A 17,771-nucleotide genomic window follows, 5' to 3' on the forward strand; every position below is an offset into this window, starting at 1 on the left:
CCAACATTTTTCATAGGTTGTCATGTGAAGAACATAATTCAATTACCCGCGATTTTATAAGGGACTTTCTCTTTCGCTTTGTCAAATAAATAAATCCTAAAGCAAAATCCCATAATGAAATAAAAATATATTAAAAATAAATAAATTCTATGCANGGCGTCCGCGACAGGATTCCGACAGTAAAATCTCCTTGTCCTTACGTTATCTGCAGAACTTTCAATTGTACGCGTATCTTAGTCCGTATAAGTTTTTTTTATTTTGTGTTTTCTTTTTTTATATATATTATATATATATATATATATAATATACATATATAAAAATGAAATCACACAATCGTGATGCTATCAGTCGTCGATCGTCGTCATAAATGAATCGCATCGAAATTGAATCACGTCTTTAATCGGGGAATGTTGAAAATCGTGACGTAAGAATAGATGGCGTAGTGGAACTAGAAGGTAAGAGGGTAGTAGCAGTTGGTTTGTAATAGCAGGTTCCACAAAAAGCTGGACAGACTGGTGAAGAAGTGCTGGCCGCTGGAGGAGAATACAAAGATCCGAGAGTCGTGGCTAGTGCCATGCACCTGCGATGAAAAATTTATGAAATTTATTAAGCTGATGTAATTATCGTGTTAACAATTCATTACACTGTTGAGTAAATGCAAACTTATAAATAACAGACAAACTAAATCACCAGCTACTTATTGTTTCATCGAGAAAAAGTGCATTTCGTTTAACCGATATAAGCTTATTTCCTAGAATAACAATATTTAATTTCTTCCGTGTTAAATTTAAACAAAATTAATTCGTTTACAAGGAAATAAAATTAGATAAACAATCTATAATTATTTTTTAATTAAAAGAATTTTATTTTAATCTATTAATTCCATTCTACTTAATTTAATAATTTTTATATTTATTAAACTTACACTAATGCTCGGTTTATCAGTGCTTCTATTTTTTTCTCTATCATCATCTGAGCTCTAATAAACAATAAATCTCACGAGGTCTATATCAGTGTGATTTTTGTTTTTTGTTCTCAATATTTAAATTCAAATTACATACTGAAACATCGATAATCTGCTTTAAAATGTTAACTAAATTTATCAAATTATCTCAATATAACAGAGTAGCAAAATTTCAGCATTTTAAGACCGTATTCGTATAATCCGTTATATTATATTTTTATAAAAATATTTTAAATTTTTTATTAATAGAAGATCTTAAATGTTTATNATAATAAATAATTTCTGAAAAATAAGTAGGCCTAGGATAATAAATTTTAATATTTAAAAACATTTTAAATTGCTTCAATTGCTTAAAATTTGCCGAAAAAATAAAGTAAGAAATCAGCACATCCGTGACTTTTTGTTAAGCATAATGTGATCTGATAAATTCAGATAACTTTCATTTATTACATAGACAAATAAACTTAACCATTTATTTCGGCGATATTAAAAAAACTTTAGAGCATCATTTAATCTTCATGTATTCATTATTATTGAATGTAGCATTCATTAATTACTGGATAGCGTGGGAGCTCCTGCGAGCAAATAAAAAAGATGCAAAAATGTTCATAGCCTATTTTTCTTTATCTTACAACTGAGAGTGGGATAAGAAAATTTCTAACCATAAAAAAAACTTTCGATATAATTTTTGCAAATTAAATACGGCAGGTTTTTGAATTATTATACCGTACGTCTAAAAGAAATATTATAAAAAAAGGAAAAAAAATGAAAATTGTGTGAAGTCTGAATTTGGACACCTGAAGCACTACAATTTTTAATACTACCCGAAAAGCCTTCATCGGACAGAGGAAATCCCCATCGATCACGTGATTGAAAGAAAGACAGAAAAAATGGTGCCGAGAATCCTCGTCGACAGTTATAATTACCTTGTCACCAGGGATCGTTTACCACGTGGCTCGACTGTAGCACTTTTGATGTAATTGGCTCGCCCACACACTCACACCTAACAGACGGGCGGGAGAAATATAGACATCAGCCGACGAGGAAAATCACCTGCCTCTTTACTAGCTATCCATGAAACTTTAATCGGGCGGTTATAGACATTAATATTAATTACAGAGTAATAGGTCCATAGCGATAAAGCACCCACTATTCTACTCCAGCAGACATCAAGATTGGGGCTACAACTAATTCCAGGTTAGTCACGTGTCATTAGTGACAATTTCCTCCTTCTAAGGCGATTTCAATTAGACGGGGTTAAGACATGTTGGAAAATATATAATTATGATTAAAATATAGATTGTCATTATATATTTAATGAATGGACAAAAGCTGCTAGTTGTTTTCGAAAAATTTTTCTCCAAAAGATTTGTTTAATGAATAATTTTAATTATGGTCTACGAAGGATAAGAGATTTTGTATTATGAATTCTAAGGATAAAAATAATGGCAATTTAATTTTTATCTATGTTTTTATATATCGGCCATTTGCAATATCCCATTTTCGATATTAAGTGATTGGCGACTTATTTTCATAACTTAATATTAAGCAGAATATAGCTGTTAAAGATAAAAGATGTGATTCTCATCTCCAAAATCGTTCAACCTCACACGAAGGATGAAGACTATAATTTGAGACAGAAAAAGCTTTATTCTGACTATGCAAAGTATCCCATGCACTCGATTTAATACCAGGACTTTTCAACCTCTCAATAATTGAGTAGTCCATGCGCACTGGAAATAAGATATTGGTCTATCGAGCCATAATGCTAGCTATCACGTCAAGACAAGTTACTGTAGAACAGCTGAAAAGATGGATGCAAAACTGTACGCGAGTAATACAAAGGAAGATTTCGATAGAAACATTTTATACTTTCTTATCGAATTTTTACTGCAGAACGTTTTTAACGCTTTATAAATTACATTAAACAAATTTTACTTCGCTGTAAGATATCAGGCAATAAGTTCTTTCTAACTTCCTCTTAGACAGAAAGGTTATGGATCAAAAAAAGGAAGAAAAAAAGAAAAATTAATGGCTTAGTAATTAGGATAAAATTGCACCAAAATTTGCTCATTTTTTATAGAATATAATTAAGTAGTGGGTGATATTCTCGCTTAAACGCATGGTAATTTTTTAAACCCACTTCTTTTAGGAAAGGAAATTGAATCTTATACGTCGTCAAGAGTAAAAAATGGGTGAATAAAAATACCACTATTCTTATAGGAGAGGGGGAGTTAAATTTAATTAAAATCTGGATCGAGGCGGAAAAAATACAGACGTATTTTCACGCGCACACCTTGCGTAATTACAAGTCGTGCTGCGAGATGGCGCAGGTGTACCTTTCTAATGTGTAATTACGTCATCTGTGGAATCTTTTGCCTGTTTTTCCATCTTTATTTATTCTATCTTTTCCGAGTTTCATTGAAAAGCGAAGAAAAATAAAGTAGTCGTTGCTAACAATTGATTATAGTCATAGCTATCGGGGAATTTAGGTAAGCCGGATTCTATAGGGAAAAAAAAGCTGAAAATAATTGAAATTCTTTCTTTTCTCTTTACTTTCTACAAAATAAATGGATTTGTTATGAAATAATATAATTTCGTTGTCGCCGAAGGAAGGAATAATTCGATAGCTTCATTTGTTTTAACAAAATAGAGTCATCGTAATTCATTTTAATACATGCAAATTGTTATTTTTTAACGAAGAAATGATCGTTGGGCATATTAACAAAGCCAGAGAATGACTTTTTTCATTTCAAAGAATAGTTAGTACCGGTTCAGTAATTAAAACATAAAGTTAGTAAAAAAAAACGTAATACAACGAACTACTTAAGTCTACAACAAATTAAAACAAAAAAAGAAACTTGAGTTTATAGAGAATTAATGCTTACTAATTAATACCTATATTGTTGGTCCATTTGTGCTTTTTCTATCCTTTTATCTTTTGCCCTCCTATTTTGGAACCAAATTTTAATTTGAGTTTCCGTTAAATCCAAGCTTTCTGCTAATTCAAATCTTCTAGGTCGACTGATATATTCATTTCTATGATATTCCATCTCCAATCTTAACGTTTGTTCACTTGTAAAAGTCGTCCTCTGTCTTCTTTGGCGACCATCTTTACGTCTTCTACGATGGACTATACGATAGGAAAATATTTAATTAGTATTAATATCCTCTTATTAAGATCCTAAATCATGCTTTTGCATCAAGTTAAATGGATTTTTATCTTAAATAAATGTCTCAGTTTTTGAATATTTAATTAAAATTAAATGAAAAACTAAATAAATACATTTTTTTATCTCTCGTCTGTTAAGAAAAAAACTAGAAAATGAGATTAGTAATAAATTAATATTAAAATATTTAAAATTTTGTAATTTTATAAAAATTCGTTGTTATTTAAATAAATAATTTTTATGATTTTTTACGGAAAGAAAAATATCGAGTATCCTTCCAATTTTTATTATAATAATTTTCATTAAAGAATAAAAAAAATTGTAATTATTGTATTAAATAAACTGCCTTTTTTATCCACACAAGTTTTTTTAATATNTATTATTATTATTATTAAAAAGGTAAATTTAAAAATTACGATTGAACTTCAGTTTAAAAATTATAAGATTTACAGTAATAAAACAATCGTGTTCAATAAAGTAGAATTATATTTATATTTTGATAATTTAATAAGGATAAAAACATTATAAAAATTATTAGATAAAAACTTATTCAAATTAAATTATGTAAATTATTTATATAAAATTATATAAAATAATTGGCAATATTTAAATCACATTTTCTAACGAAAATCGCAATTATATTAAGCTTATTTTTGAAGATTTCATCTGCATTTACTACAGAAAAAAGTACTGTACGGTACAGTACGTCATATTTGTAGTTTCTATCTTATGAAAGATATCAACTATTTAATTCAATAAGAAATATTTCTTAAAATTACTATTATTTTAAAGAACTGGTTGATATAAGTCAACATTAAATTTACTGTTAAAAATTACAAAACATTTCTAAGCAACTGTACGCATTAATTTGTCTATTTTCTCTTTAAAAAATGCAGTTGTTTCATCCGGGAATTGTCAGATAAACTTGGAAATTTTTAACTTATTTATATTTATCAATTATAATTTATATATTTAAAAAAATAAAATATCACTTATAATGCGCTTTATAACAAAAACGGCGATTATTTTATACGCTTTTAATATAAAATAACTTCCTGTACACTATATTTTTGCAATAAGAAATAAATATATTACATATTTTCTTTATTTATTCGGTGCAGTTGAATTAGAGATAAAAATATGTTCGATTAATAAAGCTATCCATATTCCTTTAATAAAGTTATAATAATATCAGTTTGATATAGTAATAAACGAAGTAGCCTACAATCTTTATAACAATAAAAATAGCTCTTCTTATATTTGAACACCCTATTTATAGAAGGAAGCTAGCAAATCTTCACTTGAGAAGAAAGAAAGGCCATTTCACAAACAATTCTATTATCATCTCCTGAAGCATCAACAAAAAACATTCCAGTAGCTTTCTCTCCTTTTATTACTTTCATAATAAAGAGATAATAGATTTAAAATAATTTTTAAAATAGCCTAATTTTACTTATATGATTCGTATGATATTCTCATTAAATTTATTTTTATGAAATATGTTTTTTAATTTGTTATTCCCGCTTAATTTACGTTACCTTTTATCATTTTTTATTCAATTAGTCTTATTATAACAATTATTTTTAGATGTATAAGTGCTTAAAAAATAAAAAATGGAAATGAAAATTGCATTTATTTAATTACTACTTTCATTATGAGGATACAAAAAATATATAAATTTATGCCTAAATTTTACTTATTAAGTTCGGCTATTCTTGAAAATCATAAAAAAATTTCAAACCTAAATATGTTAAGTCTATAAATGGTAATTATCTGCAGTTTCATCGCGTTTATTAAATTAATTTAATTAACAAATTTCAATTTCGAATTCCTAAGCAATTTAAGTTTTGAAGGAAATTTCATTAATGCGAGAATTATTAACCTAATTAATTTATTTAAAATATCGAAAAAAACTTAATTCGACAGTTTACTTTCTTTAAACAATTCCTCGGTATCAACTTTAAAGATGATTTTAAGATTAAAAAAGGAAGAAATTATCTAAAAAAATAAATCTTTTAAGCTTATAAAACTAATTAACTTTAATCTTAACCTTTTTTATATTTATTTAATAAATGTTTGATATGCTATTTTATAATTCAATTAATCGGTTTAATGTAAGTTTTATTATCAATTTAGAATAATTATATAATAATTAATTTAGTTTAACGAAATAAGGTTAAATAATAGATTACGATAATCAATTAGCCCCTATATTTTTAAAGAGTATGAATAATAAAATTCAACACAGTTTTAAATCATACTTAACTTTGTTTATGCTTTATGCTTAACTAACATTAAAATTATGTTATAATTATATTATAGCATAAAAATAAATGAAGAAGACGTTGCTTTACAGGACTAAAATTGCATGTTAAAAGTTGTTATTTTAACTTGATACATAAGAATTGTTATAATAATGATAATTTGAAAATTTGTCGGATTTTATTTTCGATTTAATAAGGTAAACAAAGAAAATAAAATTGATTAACATTTTCAGGCGATTGTTTACCGATTATGTTCAAGGAAGATTTAATTATATCGCCATATACGATTATAAATCATTCGATATCTTTAATATACATTCATACATACATCATTCTTTGTCTATTAAGCATTTTAGATTACTCTGACAGAAAGAAACTCAATCAAACGTCCACTTCTTGGTCCGTATCATCATTCAAATTTAAATTACAATATTTTAACAAATGTTGGGAAGATCATTAAAAACCATTATTATTCACGGTAAGCGAACTTTGAAAATCAGAAATTGTTACCAAAGGAACGAAATTAATCTTATAAATTGAAGCATTTTTTAATAAAATTCTGTTGACGTTTTTCCGATAATGTTAATTGCTGAATTAGGCTGATTTTGAAAGCTTGAAAAATGAACCTATTAGAATCAGAAATTAGTAGATTACATCACATATAAAACTGTTTGCTTTTTTCTCACATACGTTTTAAATTATAAAAAATGAACTTTTAGTAACGTACGAGCGATCAGATCTTATATCCAACATTACATTTATATCCTTTAAGAGAACTAAAGCAGAAAAAAATTGCCAAATTGAATAAAAGTAGACCTATTTATTTAATGATATCATTGCATTTCCACTGGGAATGAAAATACATTATTAATTTGAAGATTAAAACAAATGATGGCCTACAGTTACTGGTATAAGCCCCAGAGTGTGCCTCCTCTCCAAGAGAAACTCCCCTTCTGCAATTTTTTTTCTTTTTTATATATGCCAAGTGTACAAATTACACAGCAGAGAGGCGTTGAGTACGAATTCACGACTAACACAGAACAATACAAACTTCAGCTTTTTAAATTAATTTTATTATTTGTAATTTAATAATTTTTATATTTATTAAACTTACACTAATGCTCGGTTTATCAGTGCTTCTATTTTTTTCTCTATCATCATCTGAGCTCTAATAAACAATAAATCTCACGAGGTCTATATCAGTGTGATTTTTGTTTTTTGTTCTCAATATTTAAATTCAAATTACATACTGAAACATCGATAATCTGCTTTAAAATGTTAACTAAATTTATCAAATTATCTCAATATAACAGAGTAGCAAAATTTCAGCATTTTAAGACCGTATTCGTATAATCCGTTATATTATATTTTTATAAAAATATTTTAAATTTTTTATTAATAGAAGATCTTAAATGTTTATTTTAAATTGTAAAAAATGCTTTAATACTATTTAATTTTGCCTATAACGAACTGTACTGTACTGTACAGTACGTAAAATATTTTTTATTTACATCCTAAATATTTTTTTTATCATTAAAAAGATAAATAGTTTGAAAATATTATCTTAGGCAAGGCTTTTATCTACAAGTTTTCTACTTGCAAGTATCGGATTTAATTCAATAAATTTATATCAGAAAAACTATGAATTTATCAATTTACTCCATATTTTTACAAGAGTCTGTGAAATTCGAAAAGAACTGAAATTTTACGTTAAGATATTATCTTATTTGGATCATGTATTTCATCTTTATTTAGTAATTGAAATAGTTTATTACATTTTCATTCGTGATAGTATTATCACATATATTGTAGGCTTATTTTTATCGTCATTCCAAGGCTCAGGAGAAGAAAAATGAATTGATCTATCAAACCTTTGGCAAATTGATGAGAATAAAAATTCTTTTCTAACGTGTAATAAATATAACAAATATTAGATATAAACAAAACATAATAGAATGAGGATCGCATGATCTAATTCAAGAATTTAATACTTATTAGATTTTTATATTTACTTTTTCAATAGCATGTATATTCGTAATATTTTGTAATATTCAAGCTAATAAAAGTGTTTCTTGTATTATATATAAAATATACAGTCTTTATTTTTGATTCTTTAATAATTTCACACATTGGTACAGTACTATACTTTTTCATTTAGTAAAATTTTTATTGAAAGGAACTACAGTTAAGCGTTAAAAGTTAAAAATTAAACAGCTAAATAAATACGAGTACGCTATTTTGTTACGATTTTTTAGAGTATTGATAGAATATAAGTGCTTGAAGTATTGAATACTTCCGCGAACGTAGAGTACGAGTAGTTTAGATGCAAATGTAGGGAATAAAGCTAATTTAAATGTGTAGGTTCTGTTGGCCTTTTTATTTAATATTTTACGTATCGTAAAATATTAAATAAACTTTTTATACGTTGACTTTTTAAAAATATAAATACTTTTGCCAGTCAGTATTTAGAATATATAGAAAATCTAATGACAGGCTTTCAAGCAAAGATGGTTTAAAAGTTTAAATTTCTAAAAATGAATGAAATAATAATGATTTTATTAGATTTCCTAAAATTTATAAATTTTTATTGCAAAATAAACAGATAGAATAGCCTTAAGAGCATTATTACATATTATTATTTCCAGTATTTTCATAATTATATAAAGCAAAAGAAGTTAACAAGTATTCAAACTTATTATTAAGTTAAATATTGTAAAATACTATACTATATAGATTTAATTATTTAAAAAGTGGTGTAACGCTGATATCTTCTATTATCCGTCTCAAGAAAAAGTTACAAATAGCATACATTTAAATTCTGATATTTATTTAAACTATAAAAACATTTTACGGTTATAAATTTTCTCGCTTTCGGTCGGTTGTAAAATAGAAACAAATCTATATTCAGGAAAAAATTCCAGGTGAAAACAAATCGCAAATCTATTGTCTTTTCGTACGAAGGCGAAGATTCAATTTTGAAAGGAAAATGTTAAAATTCGAAACGAACGTTGCTGACCTTCATCTATTCTTAAGTTCTAACAGCTGGATATCGTACCCCGACCTCCCGATCCACCTTGAGGGAAGCGGAAGGCATTTTTGTCGAAATGAACTTCAGTCAGACAAGCTCCGGGCTAGATTTTCTAGGTCAGAAGGCTCCCCTAAAATAGACAATCCATCATCTACACTATAATAAAGCACCGTGGTAATTTGCTAATGAAATATACCCTAGACTCATCTCGGAATAAAGAAGGCTAAATTTTACTTTCCGAAGTTAGAAATATTTATAAGACTGAAGTTATTATATAATGCTTTTAGCACTTTACAGCTAGAAAACTGATGATCTAATTTTACTTTTCTTGTATTGGTTAGCGTGATATTTCATCAATAAGTAGCGTTGAACTATGTAGCCTATGAAGAGATATTCTGAAGCTTTTCCTTTTCATTTCAACTAACGAATAGATAACTCCAGCAGCTTGACATCAATACCTTCTTGTAAAAAACAGTAAAACAGTCTTTTAAAGCAATATTTGACTGTTTTTTATAAGAAGGTATTGCTGCTGTCAAGCCGCTGGTGTTGTCTATTCGTTAGATGAAATAAAAAGAAATACCTTCATAGACATCTCCAGCGGCTTGACATCAATACTTTCCTGTAAAAAATGAATATATTCTGCAAAAATATTATTTTAAAAGACTTTACGTAGATTCTATCATCACGTCGATACATATTTATCACTTAAAAATAAAATTTTTCGAAGTTACATTTAGTTGTAAAACAAATATAAATGTAATAAAAACTGGGGCTAAATGACGTAGGCTATATCGTAAATTAAAATATATTTGATCAATCGAGAAAAAGATTTTGGAGATTACACAGTACAAAATAAATCATTGTTCGATCATAAAGACGAGCTGAATACCTTATTTTTTCATACTTTTGCTTTTTGATAGATTTAAGTTACTTTCGCTTTGATAAAATAAACTCGTTTTTTCGCTTTTAAGACCCTATATAACTTTATAAATCATGTTTAATAAATAAAACAGTAAAAATGTAATACGTAGGTTCTGTTACTTAATTACTAGGTCCCTAGATAAGTTATAAATGTTAAACATAGCTTTCTCGTATTAATTTTGCTAGTTTATAACAAAACATTTATATAAATTTTCTGAATATAATTTAAATAAAATACGAAAATATCTCTATCGAAATTTTTATTTTGAATTTTTAATAAAATAACGAAGATAAAATAATAATTCGATCAATGTTATTGTTGGACTAGCTCTAACTGGAGCGTGAGAAAAGTTCATTTAGACTAAGAGTTAATTACTTGAATAAATAATTAAACTGTTAATTTAATCAAAACTATTTTAAGTTTTTCATATAAACTAACATTATTAATTTTAGATCAGTTTAATTGCCAAAAATGTTCATCTATGCCACTTCGTTTTGTCAGTAAAATTCAATGGTTTCGATAAGTTTAAAAAATTAAGTTATTCTATATTTAGTGTGTAAATCGACATCTAAAATTTAGGCTAATTTAATAAAAATTAACTTTTAGCATTTCAATATAAGACCGGTCAAAACACCTTAATTTTCTAGGAATTGTCACATCCACAGAGGCCGTAATCACTAGCCAACGAACAACTTTATTTTACCAAGATGCATTTCGGAAATTACATTTCCCTCCTCAGTGAATTTTCTTCTATACAAGCTAAACACTTTCCTTTCCACTTAAAATATTAACTTTTAATATTAATATTTTTATAAGTTATTTTGCTCTCGTTTTAAAACTCAGTTTTATAAGACGAGATAGATTACTATAATAGGCCTTGAACTATTACCAAATGAATAGGTTAGTTTTATAGATTTTAATTAAACTATACAGTTTTTAAATATTGTTTCGTGAAATTTTAATCAGGATTTGAATTTTTAATTAAAATTTAATTCTAATTTAAGTTTTTTGATGTTCAAAATGTGTAGATTTTGATGATTTTAATGTTACAAATACGCGCTTATAAATAATGTAGAAATAAGTTTATATCATATTTATTGAGAACTGTTGAGATTTTACTTAGTATAAGTAAATTAATCGAATAATTGAAGTTCTGGAAAATATAGGAGAACGAAAAGCAATACAGTACACTATAAGGATATTAATGGCTATAAAATTTTATATATTTTTTAATTCATAAAGGTTTTGCATGTAATGGATATTTTTAAGTTGAAAGAATCGTAAGTAGGAAAAATATACTTCGTGCCTATAACGAACTGTACTGTACTGTACAGTACAGTACAGTACTTTCGAGTCCTAGTTAATCTGATAATAATTAAGATAGGATGTATGCTAAATTAATAACATTAGTATACTGCAAAACATAAATATAGAACTGTTCAACGCTACAAAAAACGTTCTAGAAATATTTGTATCTTTATTCTTAACGCAAACAATAGCAAGACTGAAGAAATAGAAATAAATACGACTATATTTTATTTAGTTTTAGTCAAAATAGAACAATTAAGCTTTCCATCTTTTTTACTAGAGCATACTCATTTTTTAGATCCGTTGACTAAAGAAAGAGGAATCAAACAGTTCAAACATTAAAAATGTCTGTCATTATTGGAATTTTGAATTGTAACATGCCATCTCGTATGAACACGATACAATGAAATAGGCAATTACAATTGTCGATGCGCGAGCGGAAAGTAGACAATAGACATTGTTCTATAGGAGCATCTGTCCGAATGTGTCCGCCTACCGACGCAACGTGAGCTTCTCATTTGTAGTTCCGCTACCGTTTGAATGATAAGGGGAGGAGATGGGGTGAAATGCCACGCGCACGATGTGCCCTTGCCCATTAGATATTTACCGCATCTCTATCTCCTCCCCGTGGGCCAGGAAATGATGCCACGGGCCAGCGACACCATGTGGACTCGCATTAATTGAGGTAATGAAAAATAAAGAGAGGGTGGGCAATTCGACCGGATGTAGAGGGACGAAAAAAAGGATGTTAGTATAAAAATAACCTCTTATAATGCCTTCCTTCCTGTAATTGCGAGCCAACGTGCTAATCTAGTTTTGACAGTTAGTTTTAACGGTAATGCTTTGCTATTCAAATATAAATGCGGTAAACTATAATTAGGATTTAAGTTATTTCAAGCGGTAAAACCTTTCAATTTTAGGGTTTATAAAAACAGATAAATTCAGAAGAAAAATAAGCAAATAAACTGAAATTTTTATCCGTATTTTCTGAAAGTTTAAATGAAATTCTAAAGCAGTTCAGAATTTGGTTTAAAATTTCAAAAGTTGAGAGTTAAGTAAGCATAATTAATTGTTCATTTTAGCTTTTATCTCATTTCTTCGATTACACGTTGTTCTAATATTTATCCAATTAGGATTATAGAACCTTGCATAAAATAATATAAGCTTAAATCTGTATGTTTTATATTAAATTTCTTAGCAAATCTTTACCAGCTTGCTCAATTAAAAGTATTTAATAAATATTTAACATACAATTTCAAAAAATTTAAAGTTATGTCCAGAATCCGATTTTGTTCCCGATTCGGAGTCTGTTTCTTGTTCCTTGTTCAATGCGTCACTTTTATCATTTTTCGCGTCCGAAACGGAAGTGGACATGTCGTATACTAAAAGTATGCCGATTCAACCCGATATCGCCATCTCTTTTGAAGTTGCAGCGAATGTCGCTTTTAACTCTTCACTCCTATATATTTTTATCATTTCAGAGATAGTTTTAAACGTAAGATTTATACAAATATTTATAATTTGCATGACGCTGTGTGAATGTAAATAATCGACATTTCGAGATGTTGAAAAAAATACAATGTAAATTTTGCAATTTTGTTTATATTTCGGAAATATTAAATTTGTCAACTTTGTTTAAATATAGCTACTCTAAAGTTTACAATATTACAACATAAATCGAACGTTCAATAAGTTATAAGAACATTATTTATTTATTTTAAAGTAGGACTTAAAAAAATAAACACGATTCAAATAAAGAATGATAAAAAAAGTGGTATATATTTCTTTTAAATTTCGATTTAAATGACCGAAATGACTAAGAGAGAAGCCACTTTTCGTTTAGTTGTCTTACGAAGATGTATCTAAGTCTGGGTTCTCCATCTATTCCAGATCATATGTTTGCCGAAAATGATAGTTTATCTTGCAAAGATCTAGATTTGTTTTTATATAAAACACGCACTATAGATGGAAATAACTCGTAGTCTATATGCAATTCTTCTATTACATTTTTTTCATGAAGATATCTTAGAGGTGAGGAAACACGTGTTTATTCACAACAACAGAAAATGACGTCTAAAGTGCGACAAGAGCTTATATAAAAATAGTTCGCACCTAACAGTAAATATAAAATGAAACTCTTCCGTGCATTTTGTACAGGATATGTGAAAATTGCATTCTTTTATTGCATGCTGTTCAAATAAAACTAATGGAATAAAACGTAGAAAGATTTGGATTGCTACAGACCTCATCACAGATCTTCTTTTATAGTTTGGTCGAATTAAACTTTAAGAAATTAATACGTGAATAGAGATTTGTATCGCTCGAGTGACAAATGAAAATGTGTGCAGAGTTATTTCCCACGGCTTCCTTCGTCCGGTCGACATATGGCAAGCGTCGGAAGACGACCAGACAAGAGAGACAGCGGTTAATTGGGATACATAATTTTCTGCATTAGCTGTTTAACCCGAACTTTCGTACTTAACCTTGTTCACACGATGACCGACTCATTCGTAATGCTGCTAACAAGCACAGACGATGCGTTACCTTAATTATATTGCATTCTTATAATGAGCTTGTTTAGTGAATGTTAAATCAAAGTTAATAATGCAGCAGTCTCGTGTAATAAATTTTATTTTCTTAGCATAATTTATCAATTTATTTTTTTCCATTTTAAATAAAATAGAACTTATTGAAAATATTTAACATATTTTACTATTCTGAACCATTAAATATAATTAATTTTTTAGGAATTTGCTAAAACAGGCCGAGTCTACTCCAATTTGTAGGCCTAGTTCAGGAGTCCATTAAGATAGAATCATTTTTGGTCAAAAGTATTAGCCGAAAAAACGAATATTTTTAAAATACGTTATATAAAGGCTATTCCTCGATGGATATTATTTCAGGTGCGTGTCTCTAGTCATTCTGAATCTGAGTCGAAACAAAGATTTGAATTTTATTACTGGAATCTGTTGCTAACATTTCTTTTCGGTTAACCTCTTAAAAATGTTAGGCTACATGTAGGAAGTAAAATAGGTTAGTAGCCAGGTTTGATCTCCTCTGTAGACACTCGTGAGCATATGAATAATAAATAAGCGGAAGAATGGGACACAGACAACCGCACCCACTTTATCTTAGGAGGAATTGTACTAGTTGATATGAATATTTTTTACATATTTATCTAATCTAATTTACAACATCTTACATATCTAAGTGTTAGAGCGTGTTAAGCACATCTTTAAGTAATCATCTACGTTTAAAAAGTGAATATATTTACTTACAGAAAGGTGGTAGCCCTGTCGGAGCCAGAGGAAATTCTCCAAATCCTCGATAGATGAGAGCTGGATCAGCGGTAGGAAACAATCCTGCCGCTGGAAAAAGTGGCCGAAATACTGGACTGTGAGCAGATAGGCTGGACCCTGGTGTTCCATCGCTGGTTGGGACAGTAGCTGATCCAACAGCTGAAGTCCTTCCGGTAAGAATTAGTGGCTGAGCTGCATTCACTTCTCCACTTTGGTGAGGTTTAGAGAGTTCGGTGAATTTGGCGGCGAATGGAAGTACCCTGGCTCCCAGATAGTCCGATAGTCCGAGCAAGGAGGGGTTTATAGACAAGTGATGACCACCAGTCACTGGTGTGAAGGCCGATAAGCGAGGTTTGCTAGTTTCAGTTTCGGCAGAATCCGATTTTGTTCCCGATTCGGAGTCTGTTTCTTGTTCCTTGTTCAATGCGTCACTTTTATCATTTTTCGCGTCCGAAACGGAAGTGGACATGTCGTATACTAAAAGTATGCCGATTCAACCCGATATCGCCATCTCTTTTGAAGTTGCAGCGAATGTCGCTTTTAACTCTTCACTCCGAGCCGCTTCAATCATCAAACACGACAGCGTCCTCTATTTGTTGGTCTTCCACCAAATCACAGCCACTTCTAATTGATGAAGCGGCGGGCTTTACCAAAAGCCGCAGGTGATTTACTCGCTGATTGGCCGGCGGCGTCGGCTCGTGCGTAACCATGGAGACGAGAATCGATCACGTTCAGAGTAGAAGATCGCACCGGATATCCTCCGTGACGTCACTTCTTCGTTTTATTGTCCGAATTGTCGAACTAAAGGGCTTTAACGTAACTCGCTTCATTGAATTTCTCTCTTCTGTCGTGTTTCGCGCTCAAATGTTGGATTACGATCCCCGTAAACAAGATTTTATTCTAATGTCTGCCTGATAGAAACTACAACGCAGAAATATCTCTTATATTGGACAAAATTTTAAATACTTCATTTTCAACATTAACCCAAAAAATTGAAGAAAAATATTAATTGTGGAAGTAATGCAAAATTTTTCATTCTTTACCTCTTCTATATAAATATAATCCTTTTGCGTTGCCATTTTAAGAGTTACATAATTTAGACTTATTTATATTTTTGTCAAAAAGTTTCATGAAAATATGAAACTGTAATACTGTAACGAAAATATTCACGAGACATAAAACTATAAAAGAAAGTTTAAAAAAGAAAAATTATAAGAAAGAATTTTAAAAGTTTTTCTTAAAGTTTATTATTATGGCTGAAAAATATTTATTTTGTTAAAGTTTCTAATTTTTGCATATTCTTCATAATTATTCCAAGGGAGAAAAATAGTTAAAATATTTAACTATTTTTCTCCCTTTTCTACTCTATCTTTTTAAAAAATAAATGAAAATTCATTTAATTTTAAAGATAAGCATACAAACATATTTATCCGAGTAAATCCGAAAAACTATTTCATATTTTATCAGATATTCCCTTCCTTTTAAACGCTAAAATTAATTGAAATTTTCAATTCTGTTTTCATAGTCTATTTTATATAATGAAGTTGTTTAGGCTTAAAATACGAATAAATTTGCATTGTAAACAAGTAAGCTAAACAATTTATAGCTGTATTTTCACTAATTTAGTTAGACTGAGGGTTTTCAAATTTTTACCATTTTTCTCGAATGATTTGATAATTAAATTAGTACTATTAAAAAATTGCATTAAGCTATTAATTAAAAGTTATATGTAAAAATGCAACTTTAATATTTTAAAAATAGAATCGATATAAATAATTAATGAGCTTTTAATTTTTCATTTATATATATTTTTTTATATCTTTCTTTTAATATTGTTTACATTCACGTTTAGATTTTAATTGTTTGTTTACAGAATAAAACTCTAAATGCAAATAGCACTTTCAATTTAAAATCTTTATCAATATATATTATCCATTATTCAGATCAATATTCTTTATATTTTTAATGTTTATGAAATGTATAGTATATAGAAAGAAAAGACTCTTATGATCGGATCTGGATCCTTGAATTCAGCACTTGAAANTTTATAAAATTTATTTTAAAATCTGCATATTCGATATTTAGTTTTCTATATTAAAAAATAAAACGTTATATTTATAAATTAAAATCTAGCCTAAACGTTTTGGCTATATAATAGGAGCGAACTATCATAGACTAATATAATTATAACATTAGATATATTTACTTTTACCATTTTATTTATTTTTTTAACGCATGAATTGTTAAAATATGATATTGAATAATTTAGATTCGTTTGACGTAAATCGTATTTAAAACAAAAATATAATGGGCAAATATATAAAATGTTAAATTGCGTAGATATAAAACTAGCTTAATAAAAAAGTATAGAATGCATTTTAAAAATATTATACAAGTTCAACTGAAGCCTTGTAATAGAATTGAGAATATAATACAATATAATATAATGTGAAGCATGTAATATAAATAAAATAGAGAATAGTTGCACGGAGATCAAAATCTAAAGCGATCGGAGGTTTAGTCAACAGATCCTATTAGTTCAACTACACGCATAAATCTTTCCCGAAAATGATCATAAAAATAGATATCGGAGATAAGGGAAAATGGCACATGCTATAGGATTGCTGTTCTAACTAATAATAGCAAATTAATATACACTTTTTGATTGATTTTCACATAAATATAGACCCATGAATATCGAACGGAATACTCTAATGTTGCTGTTATCCAAGAGTAAATTTTGACTACGTTTATCTTTATCAATGATTTTTAAGGAATGAATATTAGTTTATAAACATTTTATTCAATTATATTAT

General features: G+C 28.2%; 1 protein-coding gene across 2 annotated transcripts; it reads right to left on the reverse strand.

The window, feature by feature from the left end:
- Window positions 1-307: 307 nt before the first annotated feature.
- Window positions 308-15,888, reverse strand: LOC111625702 (homeobox protein rough-like). 2 transcript variants are annotated; one of them, XM_023368916.1, is made up of 3 exons: window positions 14,935-15,888; window positions 3,863-4,097; window positions 308-580 (listed from the first exon to the last, which is right to left on the reverse strand). In XM_023368916.1, the coding sequence occupies exons 1-3, from the start codon at window positions 15,422-15,424 to the stop codon at window positions 397-399; spliced, it is 909 nt and encodes a 302-aa protein (XP_023224684.1). In that variant the 5' UTR covers window positions 15,425-15,888; the 3' UTR covers window positions 308-396. The 2 variants fall into 2 exon arrangements, with proteins under 2 accessions (XP_023224684.1, XP_023224686.1); XM_023368918.1 differs by having other exon boundaries at window positions 487-580; window positions 3,853-4,097.
- Between the last annotated feature and the right edge of the window lie 1,883 nt (window positions 15,889-17,771).

The sequence above is a fragment of the Centruroides sculpturatus genome, unplaced genomic scaffold, assembly GCF_000671375.1.
Source record: "Centruroides sculpturatus isolate CEXI.00-Female unplaced genomic scaffold, Cexi_2.0 scaffold78, whole genome shotgun sequence".
NCBI lineage: Eukaryota > Metazoa > Arthropoda > Arachnida > Scorpiones > Buthidae > Centruroides > Centruroides sculpturatus.

Coding starts and splice junctions, on each gene's coding strand:
- LOC111625702 (XM_023368916.1), bottom strand. CDS start 15,424: ATGTCCACTTCCGTTTCGGACGCGAAAAATGATAAAAGTGACGCATTG. Junction 4,098..14,934: donor GACAGGGCTACCACCTTTCT/GTAAGTAAATAT, acceptor CCTATCGTATAG/TCCATCGTAGAAGACGTAAA. Junction 581..3,862: donor CAAATGGACCAACAATATAG/GTATTAATTAGT, acceptor TTTTCATCGCAG/GTGCATGGCACTAGCCACGA.